The 24523-nt window shown below is 48.4% G+C and overlaps 1 protein-coding gene across 3 annotated transcripts in view; it reads right to left on the reverse strand.

Annotated features, from left to right (window-relative positions):
• The window catches only part of IRAG2 (inositol 1,4,5-triphosphate receptor associated 2), a 175307-nt gene that overhangs the window by 118047 nt on the left and 32737 nt on the right, over nt 1–24523 (reverse strand). For all 3 annotated transcript variants that reach the window (XM_029057324.2, XM_029057333.2, XM_029057309.2), the window contains exons 11-14: nt 15018–15074; nt 8657–8716; nt 7997–8061; nt 7805–7898 (exon numbers count right to left, since the gene is read on the reverse strand). In XM_029057324.2, coding sequence (XP_028913157.1) covers nt 7805–7898; nt 7997–8061; nt 8657–8716; nt 15018–15074 — 276 coding nt within the window. The remainder of the gene's footprint in view (nt 1–7804; nt 7899–7996; nt 8062–8656; nt 8717–15017; nt 15075–24523) is intronic.

The raw sequence follows: 24523 nt of genomic DNA on the forward strand, positions 1-24523 counted from the left end.
TGATCTGCGGTAGGAGATCAGGGAGGTGAGGTAGGAAGGGGCTTTAAAACCTGTATCTGTTCTTCATCTGTACCGTGGGGGTAACTTACCTGTTCTCCCTACCTGAAATTGATAATAAAAATAATAATAATTGTGGTATTTGCTAAGGCTTTCAGTCTATATGCCCTTCTCAACGGATCATTCCATCGAAGGTATTTACCGAACACTTGATTGTGTGCAGGACACTGTACTAAACGCTTGGGAGAGTAAGCTGTAAAAGAATCAGTTTTCCCAGCCCACAAGGAGCTGACAGTCTAGAGGGCAACTGTATGAACTGTGCAACTACTCATTTTCACTGCTGAACAATTCTTTTTTTTAATGGTATTGTTAAGTGCTTACTCTGGGCCAGGCACTGAACTAAGCATGATACAAGCTCATCAAGTTAGACACAATCCCTGTCCCAAATGGAAATACCATTTACAGATGAGGTAACTGAGACGCAGAGAAATGACATGCCCAAGGTCACAGACGACGGCTGGCAGTGCTAGGACTAGAACCCAGGTCCTTTTGCCGATTTTTAAAAATATTATTTGTTAATCGCTTTCTATGTTCCAAGCACTTATTAAGTTCTGGGGTGGAGTCAAATTAATCAGGTTGGACACGGTCCATGTCCCACATAGAGCTCACAATTTTAATTTCCCCATTTTACAGATGAGGTAAGGGGCACAGAGAAACGAAGTGACCTTGACAAGGTCACACCGCAGACAATGGCACAGCCGGTCCTTTTAGACTTCCAGTTCCGTGCTCTACCCACTAGGCCACATTGTTTCTCAGTGGATCCCAATCGCTGAGTTCTCAGCTCAGGGTAAGAAGAACTGAGTGGCTCATGTCCGAGGATGTGGCCATTCTCATGGTCCAGATTGGCATTAAAGAGTCATTCATCAATCCCTCCCTCTCTCCTTTGGAGCAGAAGAATTTGTTGCTATAGAAAGCTGCAATGTGGGGGGAAGAGGAGGAGGAGGAGGAGGAGAAAGAGAAGAAAAAGGACGAGAAGGAGGAGGAGAAAGAGGAGGAGGAGGAAGAGGAGGAGGAGGAGAAAGAAGGAGAAAGAGGAGGAGGAGAAAGGAGAAAGAGGAGGAGGAGAGAGAAAGAAGAGGAAGAGGAAGGAGAAAGGAGAAAGAGGAGGAAAAGAGAGAAAGAAGAGAAAGATAAAGACAGGAAGGAGAAAGAGGAGGAAGAGAGAGAAGAAAGAGGAGGAGGAAGAGAAAGAGGAGGAGAAAGAGGAGGAGGAAAGCCACTAACTCAGAATACCTTGGGCACGTCACTTAATTCCTCTGTGCTTCAGTTTCCTCATCTGCAAAATGGGAATGAAATGCCCTATCGTCCTCCCACTTGGCCGATGAGTCCTTTGTGGGATGGGGACTGTGTCTCACCTGCCTATACTCTACCCCAGTGCTTAGCCCTGGGCTTGACACAGGAGCACTTCAACACAGTAGTGATGGTCTCCGCTCTAATCATTGGGCCCCGTCACCTGGGCGCCCTCTGGCTCAGAGCAGAGAAGGCTGCTCACCATCTTAGTCTTGCGTCCCCCACGATGCTAGTGATCCATTCGGTTTGGTGGCAAAAGCCCAATCGAGTGGGAAGGAATGTGGCCTAGGGGAAAATGTACGGGCCTGGGAGTCAGAGGACCCCGGTTCTAAACATGGTCTTGCCACTCATCTGCAGCGTGGCCTTGGGCAATTCACTTTACTTCTCCATGCCTCAGTTCCTTCACCTGTAAAATGGAGATTAAGACTGTGAGCCCCAAGTGGGATGGAGACTGTGTCCAACCTGATTAGCTTCTATCTACCCCAGCGCCTGGTACAGTGCCTGCCACATAGCACTCTGTGGGCAGAAATATGTCGGTCTGTTGTTATACTGTCCTCTCCCAAGCACTTAGGACAGTGCATCGTACTGGATTAATCGCTTGGGAGAGGACAATATGACAATGTAACAGACATTCCCTTCCAGACTGTGAGCCTGTTGTTGGGTAGGGATTGTCTCTATCTGTTGCCCAATTGTACCTTCCAAGCACTTAGTACAATGCTCTGCACACGGTAAGTGCTCAATAAATACGATTGAATGAATGAATTCTGTGCCCACGATGAGTTTACCCGCCCCACAGCGCTTATGTATATATCTATATTTCTATTTATTTATAATGTCGCCTGTTTACTTGTTATGATGTATGTCTTCCCCCTTCTGGACTTTAAGCCTGATATGGCCAGGGATTGTCTCTATTGCTGAGTTATACTTTCCAAACGCTCAGTATAGTGCTTTGCACACAGCAAGCGCTCGATAAATACGATCGAATGAATGAATGAATGGAAGTTTACAACCTAGAGGAGGAACTTACAGTCTAATTAAGGGTGAGTGAGCTCTCACCTCGGTGGTGAGGTTTTTATCACGGCGACCACGGGGCCGGACAATGGTCACGTCCGTGTTCTGTGGCCGAGGGCTGTGGAGCTCTAGATAAAGCACTCATCTGGGGAGGAAGCTCAGAATCGCAAAGGAAGGAAAAGGGGGGCAGGATCATAACTGTCCTGAAAAACTCAATTCAACAGAATTTATTGAGTGCTTACTGTGTGCAAAACGCTGTACTAAGAGATAGACAGACACATTCCCTGCCCACGATGAGTTTACGGTCTTGAGATGAAAGGGGGGTCAATGCTTAATGGAAAGAGCACAGGCCCAGGAGTCAGCGGAGCTGGGTTCTTATCTTGACAAGTCACATTTGTCTGCTGTGTGACTTCGGGCAAGTCATTTAACTTCTCTGGCCCTCAGTTTCCTCAACTGTGAGATAGGGATTCAAAACCCATTTGAAGAAGCAGCAAGGCCGAATGGGAAGAGCACAGGTCTGGGAATCAGAGGACCTGGGTTCTAATTCCTGCTCTGCCACTCATCTGCAGTGTGGTTTTGGGCAAATCATTTAACTTCTCTGTGTCGCAGTTAACTCATCTGAAAAGTTGGGATTAAAGCCATGAGCCCCATGTGGGACATGATTCCTCTGGCCCGGAATTCCCTCCCTCCGCAAATCCGACAATGACTCTCCCCACCTTCAAAGCCTTATTAAAGGTACACCTCCTCCAAGAGGTCTTCCCAGACTAAGCCCCACTTTTCCTCATCTCCCACTCCCTCTGCATCTCCCTTACTCGCTCCCTTTACTCTTCCTCCCATCCCCGCCCCACAGAACTTATGAACATATCTGTCATTTCATTTATCTGTATTGATGTCTGTCTCCGCCCTCTAGACTATGAGCTCCTTGTGGCCAGGGATTGTCACTGTTTATTGTTGTATTGTTCTTTCCCAAGTGCTCAGTACAGTTCCCTGCATTCATTCATCCATTCTGTCATATTTACTGAGCACTTAATGTGTGCCGAGCACTGTACTAAGCACTTGGAAAGTACAACACAGCAATAGACAGAGACAATCCCTGCCCACAATGGGCTTACAGTCTTGGGGTTGAGTGGTGGGGCAGGGGGAACTACAGACATCAAAACAAGTAAACAGGCATCAATTTAAAAAAATAGAATTAGAGATATATACATATATATATAGAAGTGGTGCGGGGCAGGGTGGGGGGAAGAGCGAAGGGAACAAGATGAGGTGACGAGGAAGGGAGGGGGAGCTGAGGAAAAGGGGGCTTAGTCTGGGAAGGCCTCTTGGAGGAGGTGTGTCTTTAGTAAGACTTTGAAGTGGGGGGGAGAGTGATTGGCGAATTTGAGGAGGGTGGGAGTTCCAAGCCAGAGGCAGGATGTGGGCCAGGGGTTGGCATCGAGACAGGCGAGATGGAGGCCCAGTGAGAAGGTGAGCACCAGAGGAGAGGTGTGTGAGCTGGGATATGGAAGGAGAGAAGGGAGGTGAGGTAAGAGTGGGTAAGGTGATGAAGAGCTTTGAAGCCAATGGTGAGTTTTTGTTTGATATGAAGGTTGCTAGGCAACCACTGGAGATATTTGAGGAAGGGGGTGTGACACGCCCTGAGCGTTTCTGGAGAAAGATGATCCGGGCAGCAGAATGAAGTGTGGACGGCAGTGGGGAGAGGCAAGAGGTTGGAAGGTCAGAAAGGAGCCTGATGCAGTCATGCAGTCGGGATAGGATGAGTGACTGTACTAATGTAATAGCGGTTCGGATAGAGGGGACAAGGCGGATCTTGGCGATTTTGTGAAGGTGACGCCGGCAGGCTTTGGTGACGGATTAGATATGTGGGGTGAACGAGAGAGCGGAATCAAGGATGACACCAAGGTTATGGGCTTGTGAGATGGCAAGGATGGTTGGAAAGTCAGGGGAAGGACAAGGTTTGGGAGGGAAGATAAGGAGCTCTGTCTTGAACATGTTGAGTTTTAGGTGGCGGGAGGACATCCAGGTGGAGATGTCATGAAGGTAGGAAGAAATGTGAGCCTGGAGGGAGGGAGAGAGAACAGGGGAGGAGATATAGATTTGGGTGTCATCTGCATAGAGATGATAGTTGAAACCATGAATCCTCCAAGGGAGTGAGGGTAGATAGAGAATAAAAGGGGACCAAGAACTGAACCTTGAAGGACCCCTACGGTTAGTGGATGAGAGGCACAGTAAGCGCTTAATAAATATGATTGAATGAATGAACTTATATCAACCCCAGCACTCAGTACAGTGCGTGGAACATGGTAAACATTTTAAAAATTCCACTAAAAAGAAAGCTTTTTCTTCCTCATAATTTCAGGGATTATGTTTAACCCGGGTAACTGTATTTACCCCAGGGCTTAGAAGAGTGCTTGAGACCCAAAGTGAGTGGCTAACTTACACCATAAAAAAGCACAGTTCTTCCTATCTTCAAAACTCTTCCCAAATTCCCTCCTCCTCCACCGAACGTCCCCCAATACCCGCAGACCCCCTTGCAGCCCAAGCTACCGAGAAGCCCCTCAGGATCCCCAAGTATCTGTACATCCAATTTGTTATTAGGATTCCATTATTTCTAGGGGTTTTGATGTCCGTCTTCCTGACTGGAGGGTCATCTCATCCTTGTGTTTGACTTTCCCAAATGCTTAGTACAGGGCACTTCACCACTCTGGGTCCCTCTTTCCTCATCTGTCAAATAGGGATGAGATGGACGGTCAGGGCCTCTATTTCCTCATCTGCCAAAGAGGGATACGATGGAGCTTCAGCCCCTCTCTAAACCTCAGTTTTGTCAACTGCCAAATGGGGATAAATTGGATCATCAATGCCATGTGAGATGGGGACTCGCTCCAATCTCATCACCCCCTACATACCTCATTAAAAACACACAAGCCAGGGCTTATTTAAAACTGCCGGCATGACTTAATGGAAACAACACAGGCCTGGGAGTCAAAGGATGTGGGTTCTAATCCCGACTCCACCACTTGTCTGCTGGGTGACCTTGGGCAAGCCACTTAACTTCTCTGGGCCTCAGTTCCCTCATCGGTAAAATTGGGATTGAGCCCAAGAGAACCACATGGGACAGGGACTGTGTCCAACCTGATTTGCTTGTAATAATAATAATTATGGTATTTGTTAAGTGCTTACTATGTGCAGAGCACTGTTCTAAGCGCGGGGGTAGATATAGGGTAATCAGATTGTCCCACGTGGAGCTCACATTTTTTAATCCCCATTTTTACAGATGAGGTAACTGAGGCACAGAGAAGTTAAGTGACTTGCCCACAGTCACACAGCAGACAAGTGGCGGAGCAGGGATTAGTACCCACGACCTCTGAATCTCAAGCCTGTGCTCTTTCACCTGAGCTACGCTGATTGTATCCACCCCAGCACTTAGTGGGTGCCTGGCACACAGTGCCTGGCACACAGTAGAAGCAGCGTGACTCGTTGGAAAGAGCACAGGCTTAACAGACACTTAACTTCTCTGCACCTCAGTTACCTCATCTGTAAAATGGGGATTAAGATTGTGAGCCCCACGTGGGACAACCTAATTACCTAGTACCGCCCTCCCAGAGCTTAGAACAGGGCTTGGTACATAGCGCTTAACAAATGGTATCGCTATTATTATTAACAAATACCACAATGATGAATTTATTATTATTATTATTATTATTATTCTGAAGGTCACACTGAAAATGCATCCGTTCCTTATAGCTGCACATACAGAATTTGGGTTTGCTTCCACATCATCTTCCATCCCTAGAGCCCCAACCCTGCTGACCACTACCTCCTTCATGGAGCTCTAGTAATAATAATAATAATGATTATTATTATGACAGTGACTTTGACATTGTCGACCATCCCCTTCTCCTCCGCACTTTATCTAACCTTGGCTTCACAGACTCTGTCTTCTCCTGACTCTCCTCATCTCTCTGGCCATTCATTCTCTGTCTCCTTCGTGGGCTCTTCCTCCCGCTCCCATCCACTAATTGTAGGGGTTTCTCAAGGGTCAGTTCTTGGCCCTCTTCTGTTTTCCATCTACACTCACTCCCTTGGTGAACTCATCCGCTCCCATGGCTTCAACTATTATCTCTATGCAGATGATACCCAAATTACATCTCCTCCCCTGTTCTCTCCTCCTTCCTCCAGGCTCGTATCTCCTCCAGCCTCCAGGACGACTCCAACTGGCTGTCTGCCCGCCACCTAAAACTCAACATGTCTAAAGCTGAGCTCCTTATCTTCCCTGCCAAACCCTGTCCTCTCCTAGACTTCCCCATCACGTGGACGGCACGACCATCCTTCCCGTCTGACAGGCCCACGACCTTGGTGTCGTCCTCGACTCGGCTCTCTCCTTCACCCCACACATCCAATCCGTCACCAACACCTGCCGGTCTCACCTTTACAATATCGCCAAGATCCGCCCTTTCCTCTCCATCCAAACGGCTATCGTGCTGGTACAAGCTCTCATAATATCCCGGCTGGATTACTGTGTCGGCCTCCTCTCTGATCTCCCTTCCTCCTGTCTCTCCCCGCTCCAGTCTATTCTTCATTCCGCTGCCCGGGTCATCTTCTACAGAAACGCTCTGGGCCTGTCACTCCCCTCCTCAAAAACCTCCAGGGGTTGCCTATCAACCTCCACACGAAACAGAAACTTCTCACTCTTGGCTTCAAAGCTGTCCATCACCATGCCCCCTCCTACCTCAACTCCCTTCTCTCTTTCTACTACCCATCCCGCATCCTCTGCCCCCCTGCCGCTCACCTCCTCACCATCCCCCATTCGCGCCTGTCCCGCCGTCGACCCCTGGGCCACATCCTACCGCTGTCCCGGAATGCCTTCCCTCCTCACATCCTCCAAACTAACTCTCTTCCCCTCTTCAAAGCCTTACTGAGAGTTCACCTCATCCAGGAGGCCTTCCCAGACTGAGCCCCTCCTTTTCCCTCTGCTCCTCCTCTCCTCCCCATTCCCCCTTCTCCCATCCTCTGCTCTTCCCCCTTCCCCTCCCCTCAGCACTATGCATATTTGTATATATCATTTATTACTCTATTTCATCAATGATGCATATATTAATATATATATATGTGATTCTATTTATCTTGGTGATAGCTAAGCCAGACTACTTGTTCTGGTTTGCTTTGTTGTCTGTCTCCCCCATTTAGACTGTGAGCCGGTTACTGGGCAGGGATTGTCTCTATCTGTTGCCCAATTGTCCATTCCAAGTGCTTAGTACAGTGCTCTGCACATAGTAAGCGCTCAGTAAATACTATTGAATGAATAATGATGGTATTCATTAAGCGCTTGTGTGTGACCCTAGCCCATTTTACCAGGCCTCCCAAGCTACGGCACGCTTAGTACAGTGCTTCTTGCCCAGTAAACTCTCAATAAATTTGATCAAAATAAGATTGGATGAGTGCCTACCTCCACTCTCTGAGCCAGCACGAGTTCCCGGTGCAAGGACGTCTCCCCTCCACGCCCGCCGAGGCTGCTGCCCATGGGGAAGTTGATGCCGCGGCTAGAAAGGAAGCAAGAAGAGAGGGCACGGGGGGCAAGGGAGGTGTGGCGCCTCCATCTTGGGTCAGGAGGGAGGTGGACGACACGGCCGGTACTCACGAGAGGATTTCCTGCTGCATTTGTTCAATCTCCTCCGCCAGTTTGGTTTTCTCCCCTCGTAAATTCTAGAATCGGAGGCAGAGCGTGTGATTGGGAGCCCCTGCCTCCTTCCCGGCATCTCCGGGTCCCAACATGCCCCATGCACCATTGCTACTAACGACGGAACCGTGACAAGTCCCTCTCTGGACCCTCTGTGCTGGAAGCTCCTTGCAGTCGGACAACTTGTCTCCCAAATCTGTTCTATTATATACTCCCAAGTGCTTAGTACAGCACTCTGCATACAGTAAGTGCTCGATATATGCTAGTGATATTGACTCTTGATGACTTGAGTAGCAGCCCCCCGAGACTCCCACAAGTCCCCTTCACCATCGGACTTGCTGCACTCTAAACTTTTATGTTTTGTATTTATATTATTTTATGTTTCCCATGCTGTTGCCGAAAACTACCCCTCACGACCCCACAAATCCTCATTTTTAGATCTTGAGGCCCAGGGTTGTCACCTTTGTATTCTTTCGGGACTTCAAACATTGACTCCTGCTCACAGAAAGTGTTCGGTCAATAGCCACTCTTACTGCTATTATTACTACTGTGTGGTTACATGGACAACTGTCATCAATTAGAAAAGATTTGCCATCCCCTGCCTGCATGCAAGTAGGCTACCTGGATTACTGTGGCATATTCCATGTTGATTGACTTCAGCTCTTCTATCTTCAATTCTTTCTGTAATTTTAATGGAGAGTTACTTACAAAGGGAGCAATAGCACGGTGGTTGACCTGGTGACATTTGGAGAGAGAGAGAGAGGAGGGAGAAAGAGAGAGAGAAGGAGAGAAAAAGAAAAAAGGAGAGAGAGGAGAAAGAGAGGAGAAGAGAAAAAGAGAGGAGAGGAAAGAGAGAGGAAAGAGACAAAGAGAAAGAGAGGAAAGAGAAGAGAGAGACTGAGAGAGGAGAGACAAAGAGAGGGGGAGAGAGAGGGAAAGAGAGAGAGACATGACACAAAATGTCTCATCGGACCAAAGAACTGCCTGTCAGTCTCCCTGATGAGACATTTTTGCATGAATTTGAATTGTTGTGAACTGATCGACAGGTTGAACAAAAGCCAGTGTCTTCTCTTTAGGGCACGGGACTGATTTTGAAAAGAAAAGAAACGAAACACACTAGAAATGGTGGTTCTGTTTCAAAACGTCCTGTCACAGACCAAGGCCTAAAATTCTCGCTATCGTCCCGGGGAACTCAAGACCCAAGCTTTTACACAATCTACATCCTCTGTACAACCGTGGCCAAAGTGACGGGGAGGTTGGAGTCCAGAGATAGGCCAGATGTGACTATTGAAATCGCAATAGCCGCCACCCTATCGTCAGGAAGTAGACACCAGGGGATCCGGCCCACAGAGAAGTCCACAACTCAATCGGCTCTCTCCACGCGAATAATACTTATGGCATGTTAAGTGCTCACCATGTGCCCAGTACTTTGCTAAGCCCCGGGATGATACAACACCATCAGGTCAGACACAGTCTCTGTCCCTTATTGGGCTCACACTCTGAGGAGAGAGAATCATAATAATCATAATAATAATGGTACTTGTTAAGAACTTACTATGTGACAAGCATTGTTCTAAGCACTGGGGGGGAGATACAAGGTAATCAGCTTGTTCCATGTGGGACTCGCAGTCTTCACTCCCATTTTACAGAGGAGGGAACTGAAGCAAAGAGTAGTGAAGTGACTTGTCCAAAGTCACACAGCTGACAACTGTGTCAGCGTAGAGAAGCAGCATGGTTCAGAGGATAGAGCACGGGCTGGGGAGTCAGAGATCATGGGTTCAAATCCCAGCTCCTCCGCTTGTCAGCTCTGTGACTTTGGGCAAGTCACTTCACTTCTCTGTGACTCAGTTACCTCATTTGGAAAAAGGGGATTAAGACTGTGAACCTCACCTGGCACAACCTGGTCACCTAGTATCCTCCCCAGTGCTTAGAACAGGGCTTTGCACACAGTAAGCACTTTAGAAATGCCAACAAAAGTCAACATTATCATTAAGTGGTGGAGCTAGGATTAGAACCCACCACCTCCGACTCCCAAGCCTGTGCTCACTGCAACCCCATTTTATAGATGAGGAAACTAAGACCCAGAGAAGCTAAGTACAAAGCCCAAGGTCACACAGCAGACAAGTGGCAGAGACAGGATTAGAACCCAGATCCTCTAACAGCTGGGGCCTGTGCTCTAAACACTAGGCCACACTGCTTCTACTTATCCACTCAATCTATTCTTTTCTGCTACTCCCTTCTGTATCACCGTGACTTACTCCCTTTGCTTCCCATCCCCCCATCCCCAAAGCACTTACATATATGTCGTTTATTTTTATCGATGTCTTTCTCCCCCCAATGTGTCTGTTTATCGTTGTACCGCACTCTCCCAAGAGCTTAGTACAGTGCTCCGCATACAGTAAGAGCTCAAAAAGTACGACTGAATGAACGAATTCGACTACACTCCAGCTTACGCTTTTGTTTCCCTCAAGCCAAAATACTCACCAGGCCTCATTTTTACTTCTTTCACTGCTGACCTCTTGCTCTTCCTCTTCCTCCTGACTGGAGCCCCTTCCCCCTCCAGCAGACCACTGATATCCTCATCTTCAAAACCCTCCTGAGATCTCGTCTATCTCACTGCTGACCTCGCGCCTACATCCTACCTCCATCCTGGAACGCCCTCCCTCCTCATATCAGAGAGATGATTGCTCTCCCCAACTTCAAAGCCTTATTGAAGGTACATTTCCACCAAGAGGCCTTTCCTGACTAAGCTCTCCTCTCCCCCACTCCCTTCTTCACCACTCTTACTTTCTCCTTCATTCATCCTCCCTCAAATCCCCTTATCACATATGTATATATCTCTACATATCTGTCATTTATCTTTTTATTCATGTCTATTAATGTCTGTCTCTCCCTCTAGACTGTGAGCTCATTTTGGGCAGGTATGTGTCTGTTTGTTGTTCTACTGTATTCTCCCAAGTGCAAAGCACAGCTTAGTACAGTGTACTACACACAGGAAGTGCTCAGTAAATACAATTGAATGAATATAAATTTAATACAGTATTTAATAGAGTGTTTGGTACATAGTAAGGGCTCAAATGCCATAAATATTAACTCATGTACAGATCCCCTTTTCTGAAATTTAACGTCCGTCTCCCCCTGTGTAATCATAAGCTCAGTGAGGTCAGTGGATAGGTGTCAGTCTGGCCAAGGAAAGTCCTAGAGAATGCTGTATGTCAATCAGTCAGATTTATTGAATGCTTCCTGTGTACAGAACACTGGACTAAACACTTGGGGGAGTACAATGCAACAGAGCTAGTAGTCACATTCTCTGCCCGCAATGAGATCACAGTGTAGAGGGCGAGACAGACAGTCACACAAATAAATTATGAATGTGGACCTGAGTCTCACTCTAGGCTTCAAGGCTGTCCATCACCTCGCCCCTTCCTACCTCTCCTCCCTTCTCTCTTTCTACCGCCCACCCCGCACGCTCCGCTCCTCCGCCGCCCACCTCCTCGCCGTCCCTCGGTCTCGCCCATCCCGCCGTCGACCCCCGGGCCGCGTCCTCCCGCGGTCCCGGGACGCCCTCCCTCCTCACCTCCGCCGAACTGATTCTCCTCCCCTCTTCGAAACCCTACTTAAAACTCACCTCCTCCAAGAGACCTTCCCAGACTGGGCTCCCCTTCTCCCTCTACTCCCTCTACCGCCCCTCCTTCACCTCTCCTTGGCTTAACCCCCTTTTCCCCCCATCTCCCTCTGCTCCTCCCCCTCTCCCTTCCCATCCCCTCAGCACTGTACTCGTCTGCTCAACTGTAAATATTAATTCATTTTGTTAAAGAAATGTACATCGCCTCGATTCTATTTAGTTGCCCTTGTTTTCGAGATGTTCTTCCCCTCGACTCTATTTATTGCCATTGTTCTCCTCTGTCCGACTCCCCCGATTAGACCGTAAGCCCGTCAAACGGCAGGGACCGTCTCTATCCGTTGCCGACTTGTTCATTCCAAGCGCTTAGTACAGTGCTCTGCACATAGTAAGTGCTCAATAAATACCATTGAATGAATGAATGAATGAATGTTGGGCTGAGGGAAGGGTGAATAAAGGGAGCGAATACAAGTGCAAAAGCAAACAGAAGGTAATGGGACAAGCGGAAATGAGGATCTAGTCGGGGAAGGCCTTCAGTAAGACTTTGAAGTAGGGGGAGAGTGGTTGTCAGTCAGATATGAGGAGGGAGGGCATTCCAGGCCAGAGGCGGGATGTGGGCGAGAGGTCCGCGGTGAGACAGATAAGATGGAGGGACAGCGAGAAGGTTGACATTAGAGGAGTAGAGTGTTAGGGCTGGGTCGGAGTAAGAGAGAAGTGAAATGAGGTGGGAGGGGGCAAGGTGATGGACTCCTTTGAAGCTGATGATGAGTTACTGTTTGATGAGGAGGTGGATTCATTCATTCATTCAATAGTATTTATTGAGCGCTTACTATGTGGAGAGCACTTTACTAAGCAATTGGAATGTACAATTCGGCAACAGATAGAGACAATCCCTTGCCAATGACGAGCTCACAGTGTAATCGAGGGAGACAGCAAAGCAAAAGAGAACAAAACAAAAACAAGACATTATCAAGATAAATAGAAATCTAGATAATGACTCACCTCATTAATAAAATAAATAGGGTAATAAATAATATATACAAATGAGCACAGAGCTGAGAGGAGGGGAAGGGGGAAAGAGGAGGAGCAGAGGGTGGAGAGGGAGCAGAGGGAAAGGGGACTCTCAGTTTGGGAAGGCCTCTTGGAGGAGGTGAGCTCTCAGTAGGGCTTGGAAGAGAGTTAGTTTGGCGGAGGTAAGGAGGGAGGGCATTCCAGGACAGCGGGAGGACGTGGGCCAGAGGTCGACGGCGGGATAAGCATGAACGCGGGACAGTGACGGGAGCGGCAGAGGAACGGAGTGTACAGGCTGGGCAGTAGAAAGAGACAAGGGAGGTGAGGTAGGGGTGGCAAGGGGATGGACAGCTTTGAAGCCAAGAGTGAGGAGTTTTTGTTTCGTGCGGAGGTTGATAGGCAACCACTGGAGGTTTTTTGAGGAGGGGAGTGACAGGCCCAGAGTGTTTCTGTAGGAAGATGATCCGGACAGTGAAATGAAGAATAGACCGGAGCGGGGAAGAGGCAAGAGGAAGGGAGATCAGAGAGGAGGCTGACACAATAATCCAGTCGGGATTTTATGAGAGCCTGTACCAGCACGACAGATGTTTGGATGGAGAGGAAAGGGCGGATCTTGGCGATATTGTAAAGGTGAGACCGGCAGGTGTTGGTGACGGATTGGATGTGTGGGGTGAAAGAGAGAGCCGAGTCAAAGATGACACCAAGGTTGCGGGCCTGTGAGATCAGAAGGATGGTGGTGCCGTCCACAGTGACGGGGAAGTCAGGGAGAGGACAGGGTTTGGGAGGGAAGATAAGGAGCTCAGTCTTAGACATGTTGAGTTTTAGGTGGTGGACAACATCCAGGTAACAGTAATAATAATAATAATGTTGGTATTTGTTAAGCACTTATTATGTGCAGAGCACTGTTCTAAGCGCTGGGGTAGACACAAGAGGATCAGGTTGTCCCACGTGGGGCTCACAGTCTTAATCCCCATTTTACAGATGAGGTAAGTGAGGCACAGAGAAGTTAAGTGACTTGCCCACAGTCAAACAGCTGACAAGTAGCAGAGCTGGGATTCGAACCCATGATCTCTGACTCCAAAGCCCGTGCTCTTTCCACTGAGCCACGCTACTTCTCAAGTAGAGATGTCCTCTACTCAGGTAGAGATGTCCTGGAGGCAGGAGGAGATATGAGCCTGAAGGGAGGGGGAGAGAACGGGGGAGGAGATGTCGATTTGGGTGTCATCTGCATAGAGATGATAGTTGAAACCGTGGGAGCGAATGAGTTCACCGAGGGAGTGAGTATAGATGGAGAACAGAAGAGGGCCAAGAACTAAACCCTGAGGAACCCCTACAGTTAGTGGATGGAAGGGGGAGGTGGAACCCGCGAAGGAGACCGAGAATGAACAGCCAGAAAGATGAGAGGAGAACCAGGAGAGGTCGGAGTCCGTGAAGCCAAGGTGAGATAAGATGTGGAGGAGAAGGGGATGGTCGACAGTGCCAAAGGCAGCTGAGAGGTCGAGGAGGATCAGGATAGAGTAGGAGCTATTGGATTTGGCAAGAAGGAGGTCCCGGGTGACCTTTGAGAGAGCAATCTCGGTGGAGTGGAGGGGTCGGAAGCCAGATCGGAGGGGGTCCAGGAGAGAGTTGGAATTGAGGAATTCAAGGCGGCGAGTGTAAACGACTCGTTCCAGGAGTTTGGATAGGAAGGGGAAGTGGGGTGGAGAGAGGGTTTTTTTAGGACGGGGGAGACATGGGCTTGTTTGAAGGCAGAGGAGAAGAAGCCATTGGAGAGTGAGTGATTAAAGATAGAAGTTAAGGAGGGGAGGAGGGAAGGGGCGATAGTTTTTATAAGGTGAGCGGGAATGGGGTCTGAAGCACAGGTGGAGGGGGTGGCACTTGCGAGGAGGGAGGAGATCTCCTCTGAAGATACTGCAGGGTAGGATGGGAAAGTAGGGGAGAGGGTTGGGAACGAGAGGGGGATGGCAAAGGGGGAGGGGTGCCTTTGGGGAGCTCAGACCTGTTTGTGTTAATCAGATTCATCCACCAGATTAATCAACAGATCCAACAGATCCATCAGATCCAACAGATTAATCCGCCCGATTGCCCAGGTGGATGGTTAACCACTGGAGGTTCTTGGGAAATGGGGAAACATGGCCTGGACAGTTTTGTAGAAAAGCGATGCGGGCAGCAGAGCTAAGTACAGACTGGAGAGGGGAATGAACCCAGAGCTGACACACAGGTGTGTGAACCCAGAGTTAAGCGAAGGGCTTCCGATGGGATGAGAAACAGAAGAGCGGGGACAATTCCTGCCTGCATCACTTTCTGAAAAAAAAATGGTGGCCCCGGGGCCGAGGAGACAACACTAACCTCCCGAAGCCGCTGGTCCCGATCGAGCACGGAGTTCTCGTACTCGCGCAGCTGCACCTACGAGGAGATGGGAGTGAGAGAGGAGGCCGCCTCACAGAACCGCACGATTCCGGATCCCACGACCCATCCCGGGTCCCTCCAGAAGACAAATTCCGCTCGGGGGCCCCGCGGGCAGCTCAGAAAATTGGGAAGAAAATTTCTCTTTGCTGGCCAGCTAGAATGTCTCTTGGAAGAATAACAACGATTGTGTTGTTTGTTAACTGCTCACTCTGTGCCAGGCACTGTACTAAGCACTGGGGTGGATACAAGCAGATCAGGTTGGACACAGTCCCTGTGCCACGTGGGGCTCACTGGAAGGCAGCGGAAATGGCGAGAAGCAGCACGGCCTAGTGGATTGAGCCCGGGCCTGGGAGTCAGAGGACCTGGGTTCTAATTCCGGCTCTACCACGTGACTGCTGTGGGACCTCGGACGAGTCATTTCACTTCTCTAGGCTTCAGTTACCTCATCTGTACAATGGGGACTGTGAGCCCCATGTGGGACAGGGACCGTGTCCAACCTGATTCGCTTGTATCCAGTCCAGAGCGTGGCACGCCGTAAGCATTTAACAGACTTCATAATCAAAAAAGTCAAACACCAACAAGACCAGCTTACATCCCATCTCGCGAAAGTCGGATCCATTTCCTGGATGAATCGGTCCTTTGTTTAAAACTATCCATAACATTTGTGAATTCCAAAGGTGGCCCACTGATTTTTCCCAAGTTGCGTCAGACTTGGAAATTAGACAATACAACTTTCTGGAGTCAACAGTGAGACAGAGAGGCTTCACCACTGGTGAACTCTTGCTCAAGCGTTCCCCACCTCCCTACCCAGTGAGAAGCAGCACGGCCTGGGAGTCAGAAAGTTCTGCATTCTAATATCGGTCTCCGCCTCTTGTCCGCTGGCTGACCTTGAGCAAGTCTCTTCATTTCTCTGGGCCTCACTTACCTCATCTGGAAAATGGGGATTAAGATTGGGAACCCCTTGTGGCAAAGGGACTCTGTCCTACCAGATTTACTGGTAACCACCCCAGTGCTTAGTACAGTGCCTGGAACGTTGTAAGTGCTTAAATACCACCATCATCATCTGGAAAGCTGTAGCTCTCGCTACCTTCCAAGACCTACTAAAAATGTAACCTCCTCCAGGAAACCTTCCCTCCCTAATTCTAATCTTCTCCTACTGCCTCTCTAGCACTTCCGTGTCACATGGTAAGCACTTGACAAATACCATAATTATTATCGTTCAATCAATTAATGACATTTATGGAGCACTTACTGAGTCAAGCACTGTACTATCAAACAATTATTCATACTCATTGAGCACCGGCTGTGTGTAGAGCACTGTACTAAATGCTTAAGAGAGTATAACAGAGTTGGTAGACATGTTCCCTGCCCACAGTGAGCTTGGGAGACCACAATATAGTTAGTAAATAGAGTAAGAGTAATCGTTACACTCTATTGCTTTTTTCTTTTTTAAAATAATATTTGTTAAGAACTTACCATGTGCCAGGCACTGTTCTAAATCCTGGGGTAGATACAATGTCATCCTGGTTGGACACAGTCCCTGTCCCTCATGGGGCTCACAGTCTTAATCCTCATTTTGCAGATGAGGGAACCGAGGCCCAGAGAAGTGAAGTGACTTGCCCAAGTTAAACAGACAAGTGGCAGGGTCTGGATTAGAACCTGGGTCCTTCTGACTCCTGGGCCCCTGCTCTATCCACTAGGCCATGCTGCTTCCTCTTGGTGGTTGTTTGAGTGCCTGTCTCTGCCTCTAGATTGTGAGAACCTGGGTTTTAATCCTGCCTGGGAATCAGAAGACCTGGGTTGTAATCCCTGCTCTGCCTCTTGCCTGCTGTATGACCTTGGGGAGCTAACAACCGCTCCGTGCCTCAAGCTCCTCATCTGTAAAATGGAGATTCAAAACCAGTTCTCCCTCCTACTTAGGCTGATAGACCTGTGTGGGACAAGGGACTGAGTCTGACCCGATGACCTCGTATAGCCAGAGCTTAGAACAGTGCCTGGCACATAGTAAACGCTTAAATACCATAATGATCATCACCTCACCACCGGCATTACTACGACTGTAAGATCAAATGAGGCAGGCCTCATTTCTTCTTATTCTTTTGTATTTTCTACAGCAGTTTGTATAGTGCTCTAGGCCACTTTGTGCTCAGTAAGTATGACTGAGTGATTGATCAGTTGGGATTTTCTTGGGGTGGGGATTAAGACAGTCAATTGTACTTATTGAGCACTTACTCTGTGCAGATCACTGTACTGAGTGCTTGGAAGAGTACTATAGGATGTTAGACATATTCCCTGCCCATGGTGAGCTTACAGTCTAGACTGGAATATAAACATTATTATAAATAAATGATAGATATGGAGAAGCAGCGTGGCTCAGTGGAAAGAACCTGGGCTTGGGAGTCAGAGGTCATGAGTTCTAATCCCAGCTCTGCCGCTTGCCAGCTGTGTGACTTTGGGCAAGTCACTTCACTTCTCTATGCCTCAGTTACCTCATCTGTAAAATGGAGGTTTAAAGTGTGAGCCCCACGTGGGACAATCTGATCACTCTGTATCCCCCCAGTGCTTAGAACAGTGCTTTGCACAAAGTAAGTGCTTAAATACCACCATTATCATTATGGACATAAGTGCTGTTGGGCTGGGAGGGGTGATGAATAAAGGGGGCAAGTCAGGGTGATGCAGAAGGGAGTGGGAGAAGAAGAAAGGAGGGCTTAGTCAGGGAAGGTCTCTTGGCCAGGTCCAGTGAGGCAGACTCCAAGGAATGTGTCTGCTAATTCTGTTGTACTCTTCAAAGTGTACAGTCTCTGCACATAGCAAGCGCTCAATAAATACCCCTGAAGTAAGCTCCTCCTTCCCAGATGATATTAATCTCTAAATTATTTCAGAAAGGTATTAATTGAGTCTGACTCTCCTATGCTTCTGCTATCAACAGCTGGGACCGAGCTTCTTTCTTTCTTTCTTTGAATGGCTTACGTCTGCCTGTCTCTGCCATGAAATTGTAAACTCTGAGGTCAGGGACCATGAGTCACCCATACATTTAGCACAGCACTGAGTAAGCGCTCAATAAATGCTAGAAAAGCAGCATGGCCTAGTGAACAGGGCATGGGCCTGGGAACCAGAAGACCAGGGTTCTAATTCCGCCTTTGCCAAATGCTTGCTGTGTGAACTTGGACAAGTCCCTTCACTTCTCTTTGCCTCGATTTTCCCGTTCTACCTCCTACTTAGACTGGTAGCCCCGTGTGGGACAGGGACTGTGTCCAAACTAATTCACTTTTTTCTACCCCAGCACTTAGAGCAGTGTTTGACACATAATAATAATAATAATAATAATAATGTTGGTATTTGTTAAGCGCTTACTATGTGCCGAGCACTGTTCTAAGGGCTAGGGTGGACACAAGGGAATCAGGTTGTCCCACGTGGGGCTCACAGTCTTAATCCCCATTTTACAGATGAGGGAACTGAGGCACCGAGAAGTTAAGTGACTTGCCCAAAGTCACACAGCTGACAAATGGCCGAGCCTGGATTTGAACTCATGACCTCTGACTCCAAAGCCCATGCTCTTTCCACTGAGCCACGCTGCTTCTCTATTAAGCCTGTAACAAATGCCATTACAAAATGCTAAGGAGATTAAAGCGATTTAGGACAAGGAGTGTGGCGTAGTAGAAAGAGCACAGACCTGGTAATCAAAAGACCTGGGTTCTAACCCTGACTCTGCCACTTGTCTGCTGCCTGGGGTAGGTCACTTGACCACTCTGAGTTTCAGTTTCCGTATCTGAAAAACGGGGATCGGATACCTATTCTCCCTCCTGCCTAACTACAAGACCCACGTGTCCGATCTGACGATAATAATAATAATGTTGGTATTTGTTAAGCGCTATGTGCAGAGCACTGTTCTAAGCGCTGGGGTAGATACAAGGTCATCGGGTTGTCCCACGTGAGGCTCACAGTTAATCCCCATTTCACAGATGAGGTAACTGAGGCACAGAGAAGTTAAGTGACTTGCCCACGGTCACACAGCTGGCAAGTGGCAGAGCCGGAAATCGAACCCATGACCTCTGACTCCGAAGCCCAGGCTATTTCCACTGAGCCCTGCTGCTTCTACCCCAGCACTTAGTACACTGCTTGACTCAGAGTAAATGATTCACAAAAACCCCGATCACAATTCAGGAGACAGATGGTGGGAAGGGAATGGACGGCAGATACAGAGACAGACACTCTTTCCACAGCCACAGCTACCCAGGTAGAAGCAACATGGCCTAGTGGCTAGACCACGGGTCAGGGAGTCAGAAGGCCCAGAGAAGTTAAGTGTCTTACCCGAAGTCACACAGCAGACGAGAGGCAGAGCCTGGATTAGAATCCAGGTCCTCCTGACTGCCGGGGCCCTGCTCTAGCCACTAGGCAACGCTGCTTCCTCATCTGGGTTCTGATCCCAGCTCTGCCACTTGTCTCCTGTGTGACCTCGGGCAAGTCACTTCACTTCTCCGTGCCTCAGTTCCCCCAGCTGTAAAATGGGGATTAAGACGGTGAGCCCCATGTGGGACAAGGACTGGGCCCAACCCAATTTGCTTGTATCCACCCCAGCGCTCAGTACAGTGCCTGACGCGTAGTAAGCGCTTAACAAAATCCCACAATGATTATTAGCAGGTGCTGCCCCCTGGAGTTCGCTCTGGCCGTCACTCGGACCCTTCCTTGGGTCTGCTTAATAATACTGTTCAATTAATGGTATTTATTGAGCTCCTACTATGTGTTGAGCACTGTACTAAGCCATTGGGAGAGTACGATACTATTACTACTAATACTGTCATGGTTAATATTGTATTTGTTAAGCACTTACTGGGCCTCAAGCACTGTATTACATGCTGCGGTAGATCCAAGATGATCGGGTCCCCCAGGGGGCTCTCAGCCTAAGTAGGAGGGAGAACCGGGATTTACAGATGAGGGGACTGAGGCCCAGAGGTGAGGTGATTTGGCCAAGGTCACACAGCAAAGAAACGGCAGAGCTGGGATTAGAACCCAGGTCGTCTGACTCCCAGGTCTGGACTCTTTCCACTAGGTCACGCTGCTTCTCTGCTCAGCTCCACCCCTACGCTCCCCGCTCGGCACTCCCTGCTTCCTTCCTAGCCCCCAGCAGGGCCCAGAGGAGCCCCCTCCCCACCTCTTCACCCCCAAAAGACAATGACTCTCCCCCCTTTCAAAGCCTTATTGAAGGCCCATCTCCTCCAAGAGGCCTCCTCCCACTCCCTTGGGCGACAGACACCCTGACTTGCTCCCTTTATTCATCCCCCTTCCCAGCTCCGTGGCACTAACGTGCTTATCCGTCATTTATTTCTTTCTATTAATGTCTGTCTCCCCTTCTAGACTGTCAGCTCACTGTGGGCAGGGAATGTGTCTGTTCTGTTGCACTCTCCCAAGCACTTAGTACAGTGCTCTGTACCCAGGATACTAATTCAGACTCCACCACTTGCCTGCTGTGTGACTTGGAGCGTAGCTTAGTGGAAAGAGCCTGGGCTTGGGAGTCAGAGGTCATGGGTTCGATTCCCGGCTCTGCCCCTCGTCAGCTGTGTGACCGTAGGCAAGTCACTTAACTTCTCTGGGCCTCAGTTCCCTCATCTGTAAAATGGGGATTGACTGTGAGCCTCACGTGGGACAACCTGATTACCCTGTATCTTCCCCAGCGCTTAGAACAGTCCTCGGCACATAGTAAGCGCTTAACAAATACCAACGTTATTATATCGCTTCACTTCTCTGGGCCTCAGTTTCCTCAACTGCAAAATGGAAATTCAATACCTGTTCTCCCACCGGCTTAGACCGTCACCCCTATTCTGATCGGAGACCGTATTTGGCCTGATTTTAACTTTTATCCCCCAGTGCTCAGACAAGTACTTGACGCGTAGTAAGCCCTTAAATACCATTTTTTTAAAAAAGATACCATTGATCGATTGATATGGCCTGGGTTTCTAGAGACCATATTAGGGTCAAATGGCCTCGATTTGCCTGGTATCCTTGAAGCCTTTATTTGGTGCTTCCTGGGTGCTAAGCACTGTATTAAGTGCTCCGGAGAGGACAACAGAAGCAAGCCACCTGCGTCAAACCCTCCACGAGTTTACCATGTAATGGAAGGGACAGGCAAAAAGTATTCTACAAATAGCGAGTGGAAGGAAGAACAAGAATTTAGCAGGAGGTGGGCTATATTAGGATAAAACAGGTCAGTCCACAAATGAAAGCCCAAATCCATCGAAAATCAATCATCTAGACCATAAGCTCATTGTGGGCAGGGAATGTGTCTGCTGAACTGTGTTGTACTCTCCCAAGTGTTTAGTACAGCACCCTGCACACAGTAAATGTTCAGTAACTATGATTTATTGAATCAAGCGATGGTATTTGAGTGCTTTGTGCAGAGTGCGATATGTACATATAATAATGTTGGTATTTAAGCGCTTACTACGTGCAGAGCACTGTTCTAAGTGCTGGGGTAGATACAGGGTCATCAGGTTGTCCCACGTGAGGCTCACAGTCTTCATCCCCATTTTACAGATGAGGTCACTGAGGCACAGAGAAGTTAAGTGACTTGCCCACAGTCACACAGCTGACAAGCGGCAGATCCGGGAGTCGAACCCATGACCTCTGACTCCGAAGCCCAGGCTCTTTCCACTGAGCCACGCTGCCTCCCATAAATAAATGGCGGTATTTGTTAAGCGCTTACTCTGTGCAAAGCACTGTTCTAAGCACTGGAGGATACAAGGTGATCAGGTAGTCCCACGTGGGGCTCACGCTTTTCATCCCCATTTTCCAGATGAGGTAACTGAGGCCCAGAGAAGTGAAATGACTTGTCCAAAGTCACCCAGCTGAGAAGCGGCAGAGCCGGGATTAGAACCCACGACCTCTGACTCCCAAGCCGAGGCTCTTTCCACTGAGCCACGCTGCTTCTCTGCATATAACACTGAAGGTGGGAATCAAATGCGTAAATGCATTCGAAGTCGGGATTCGATACAATTTTGAGACCACGTCTTGACGACTGAAGTTTTATGGTACATTTAGTATGTTCCTCTAGACTGTAAAACTGTGGGCAGTGAACAGGTCTACCCACTCTGATCTATTGTACTCTTCCAAGCACTTAGTACAGGGCTCTGCACACAGTGAGTGCTCAACAATAATAATGATGGCATTTGTTAAGCGCTTACTATGATGATGGTGATATTTGTTATGTGCCAAGCACTGTTCTAAGCACTGGGGTAGATACAAGGTAATCAAGTTGCCCCACGTGGAACTCACAGTCTTAATCCCCATTTTACAGGTGAGGTAACAGGCACAGAGAAGTGAAGTGACTTGCCCAAAGTCACACAGCAGATAAATGGCGAAGCTGGAATTAGAACACACAACCTCTGGCTTCCAAGCGTGTGCTCTTGCCACTAAGCCACCTTGGATCAAGCACTGTACTAAGCAATGGGGTCGCTACAAGCTAATCAGGTTGGACACAGTCCCTGGTCCACACAGGGATCTTAATCCCCATTTTACAGAGGAGGGAACTGAGGCCCAGAGAAATGAAGTGACCTGGCCAAGGTAACACAGCAGAAAGTGGTAGAGTCCGGGTCCTTCTGACTCCAGGCCGGCGCTCTATCCACCAAGCTAGGGCCTCTTTGGAAGTTGATGCCACTTGGGTGTTGTGAATTAGTGAGGAAGAGATTCCTCGGGAAGGTGGGATTTTAGAAGAAACGAAGATGAGAAGAGCTGTGGTCTGGTGGCTGTGAAGGGGATTTCATGATGGGGGAGCAGTGGGATTGAAGTGTCAGAGGAGGTGGGGTGGAATCGGAAGGTGACCTTAAGCGGGGCTAAGGTGCTCACTGAAGAGCACTGGATAAGAGACCAGAGAGCAAGCCTTGGAGCCAGTGGTAAGTAATTTCCGCTTGATGTAAAGGGAGATTAGGAGCTACCAAATAATTGGTATTTATTGAGCATTCTCTGAATACCAAGTACTGCACTAGGTGCTTGAGAAAATACAATAAACGGAGAAGCAGCAGGGCCTAGTGGAAAGAGCACAGGCCTGGAGATCGGGGGACCTGGGCTCCTATTCCGCTCTGCCACTTTACTTGCCCTGTGAGCTCAGGCAAGTCATTTCACTTCTTGAGAATAATAATAAAGTTGGTATTTGTTAAGCGCTTACTATGTGCAGAGCACTGTTCTAAGCGCTGGGGGAGATACAGGGTGATCAGGTTGTCCCACGTGGGGCTCACAGTTTTAATCCCCATTTTACAGATGAGGTAACTGAGGCACCAAGAAGTCAAGTGACTCGCCCACAGTCACACAGCTGACAAGTGGCAGAGTGGGATTCGAACCCATGACCTCTGACTCCCAAGTCCATGCTCTTTCCACTAAGCCACGCTGCTTCTCTCAGTACTCATGCAACGATGTATTCATTTTTCCCTCCTACTTAGACTGAGTCCCATGTGGGACAGGGAATGTGTCCGACCTAAATAACCCGTCCCTACCCCAGTGTTTAGAACAGTATCTGACACACAGCAGATGCTTAAGAACCTTTGAACAGTATTTGACACATTGCAAGCACTTAAATGCCATAGGAAAAAATGTCTCTCTTCCTCTACGGACTATAGACTCTATTACATTGTAATCAAAAGTATTTATTGAGCAATTATTTTGTTCAGAGCGCTATAGTAAGTGCTTGGGAGGCCACACTACAACAGAATTAGTGGACACATTTCTTGCCCATAATGAGTTTACAGTCTAGAGGGGAAGACAGACCTTACTATAAATAATTTATAATTTAAATAAATGTACAGAAGAACTATGGGGTTGAGGGTGGGGTGTATAGCAAATGCCCAGAGGTCCCAAGTTCATAGAGAACACTGAAGGGAGAGTCAGCTGGGGAAAGGAGGGCTTAATTGGGGAAGGCCTCACCTAAGTGCTTAGTACAGTGCTCTGCACACAGTACACACTCAATCAATACCGTTGATTGATGGACATAATTCCTGCCTTCAAGGATCTTACAATTCAGTGGGGGAGACATATTAAATAGAAATAAATTAAAGATAGGGGAAGCAAGAGAGCAAAATAATTTCAACGTAAATGATCTGGAGGTGGGCTAGGCATTTTTGACGTCAGCATCTAGGGAATGTGGACCCAAATCCATCGGTGACATATAAGGGAGGATAGGATGGGGAGAGGAGAGGTTAGGGAAGGCATCCTGGAGAAGAGGGGATTGAAGGTTTTGAGGACTGGAGAGATAATAATGTTGGTATTTGTTAAGCGCTTACTAGGTGCAGAGCACTGTTCTAAGCGCTGGGGGAGATACAGTGTCATCAGGTCGTCCCACGTGAGGCTTAATAATAATAACGTTGATATTTGTTAAGCGCTTACTATGTGCAGAGCACTGCTCTAAGTGCTGGGGTAGATACAGGGTAATCAGGTTGTCCCACGTGAGGCTCACAGTCTTA

Source organism: Ornithorhynchus anatinus, chromosome 2 (assembly GCF_004115215.2).
Source record: "Ornithorhynchus anatinus isolate Pmale09 chromosome 2, mOrnAna1.pri.v4, whole genome shotgun sequence".
NCBI lineage: Eukaryota > Metazoa > Chordata > Mammalia > Monotremata > Ornithorhynchidae > Ornithorhynchus > Ornithorhynchus anatinus.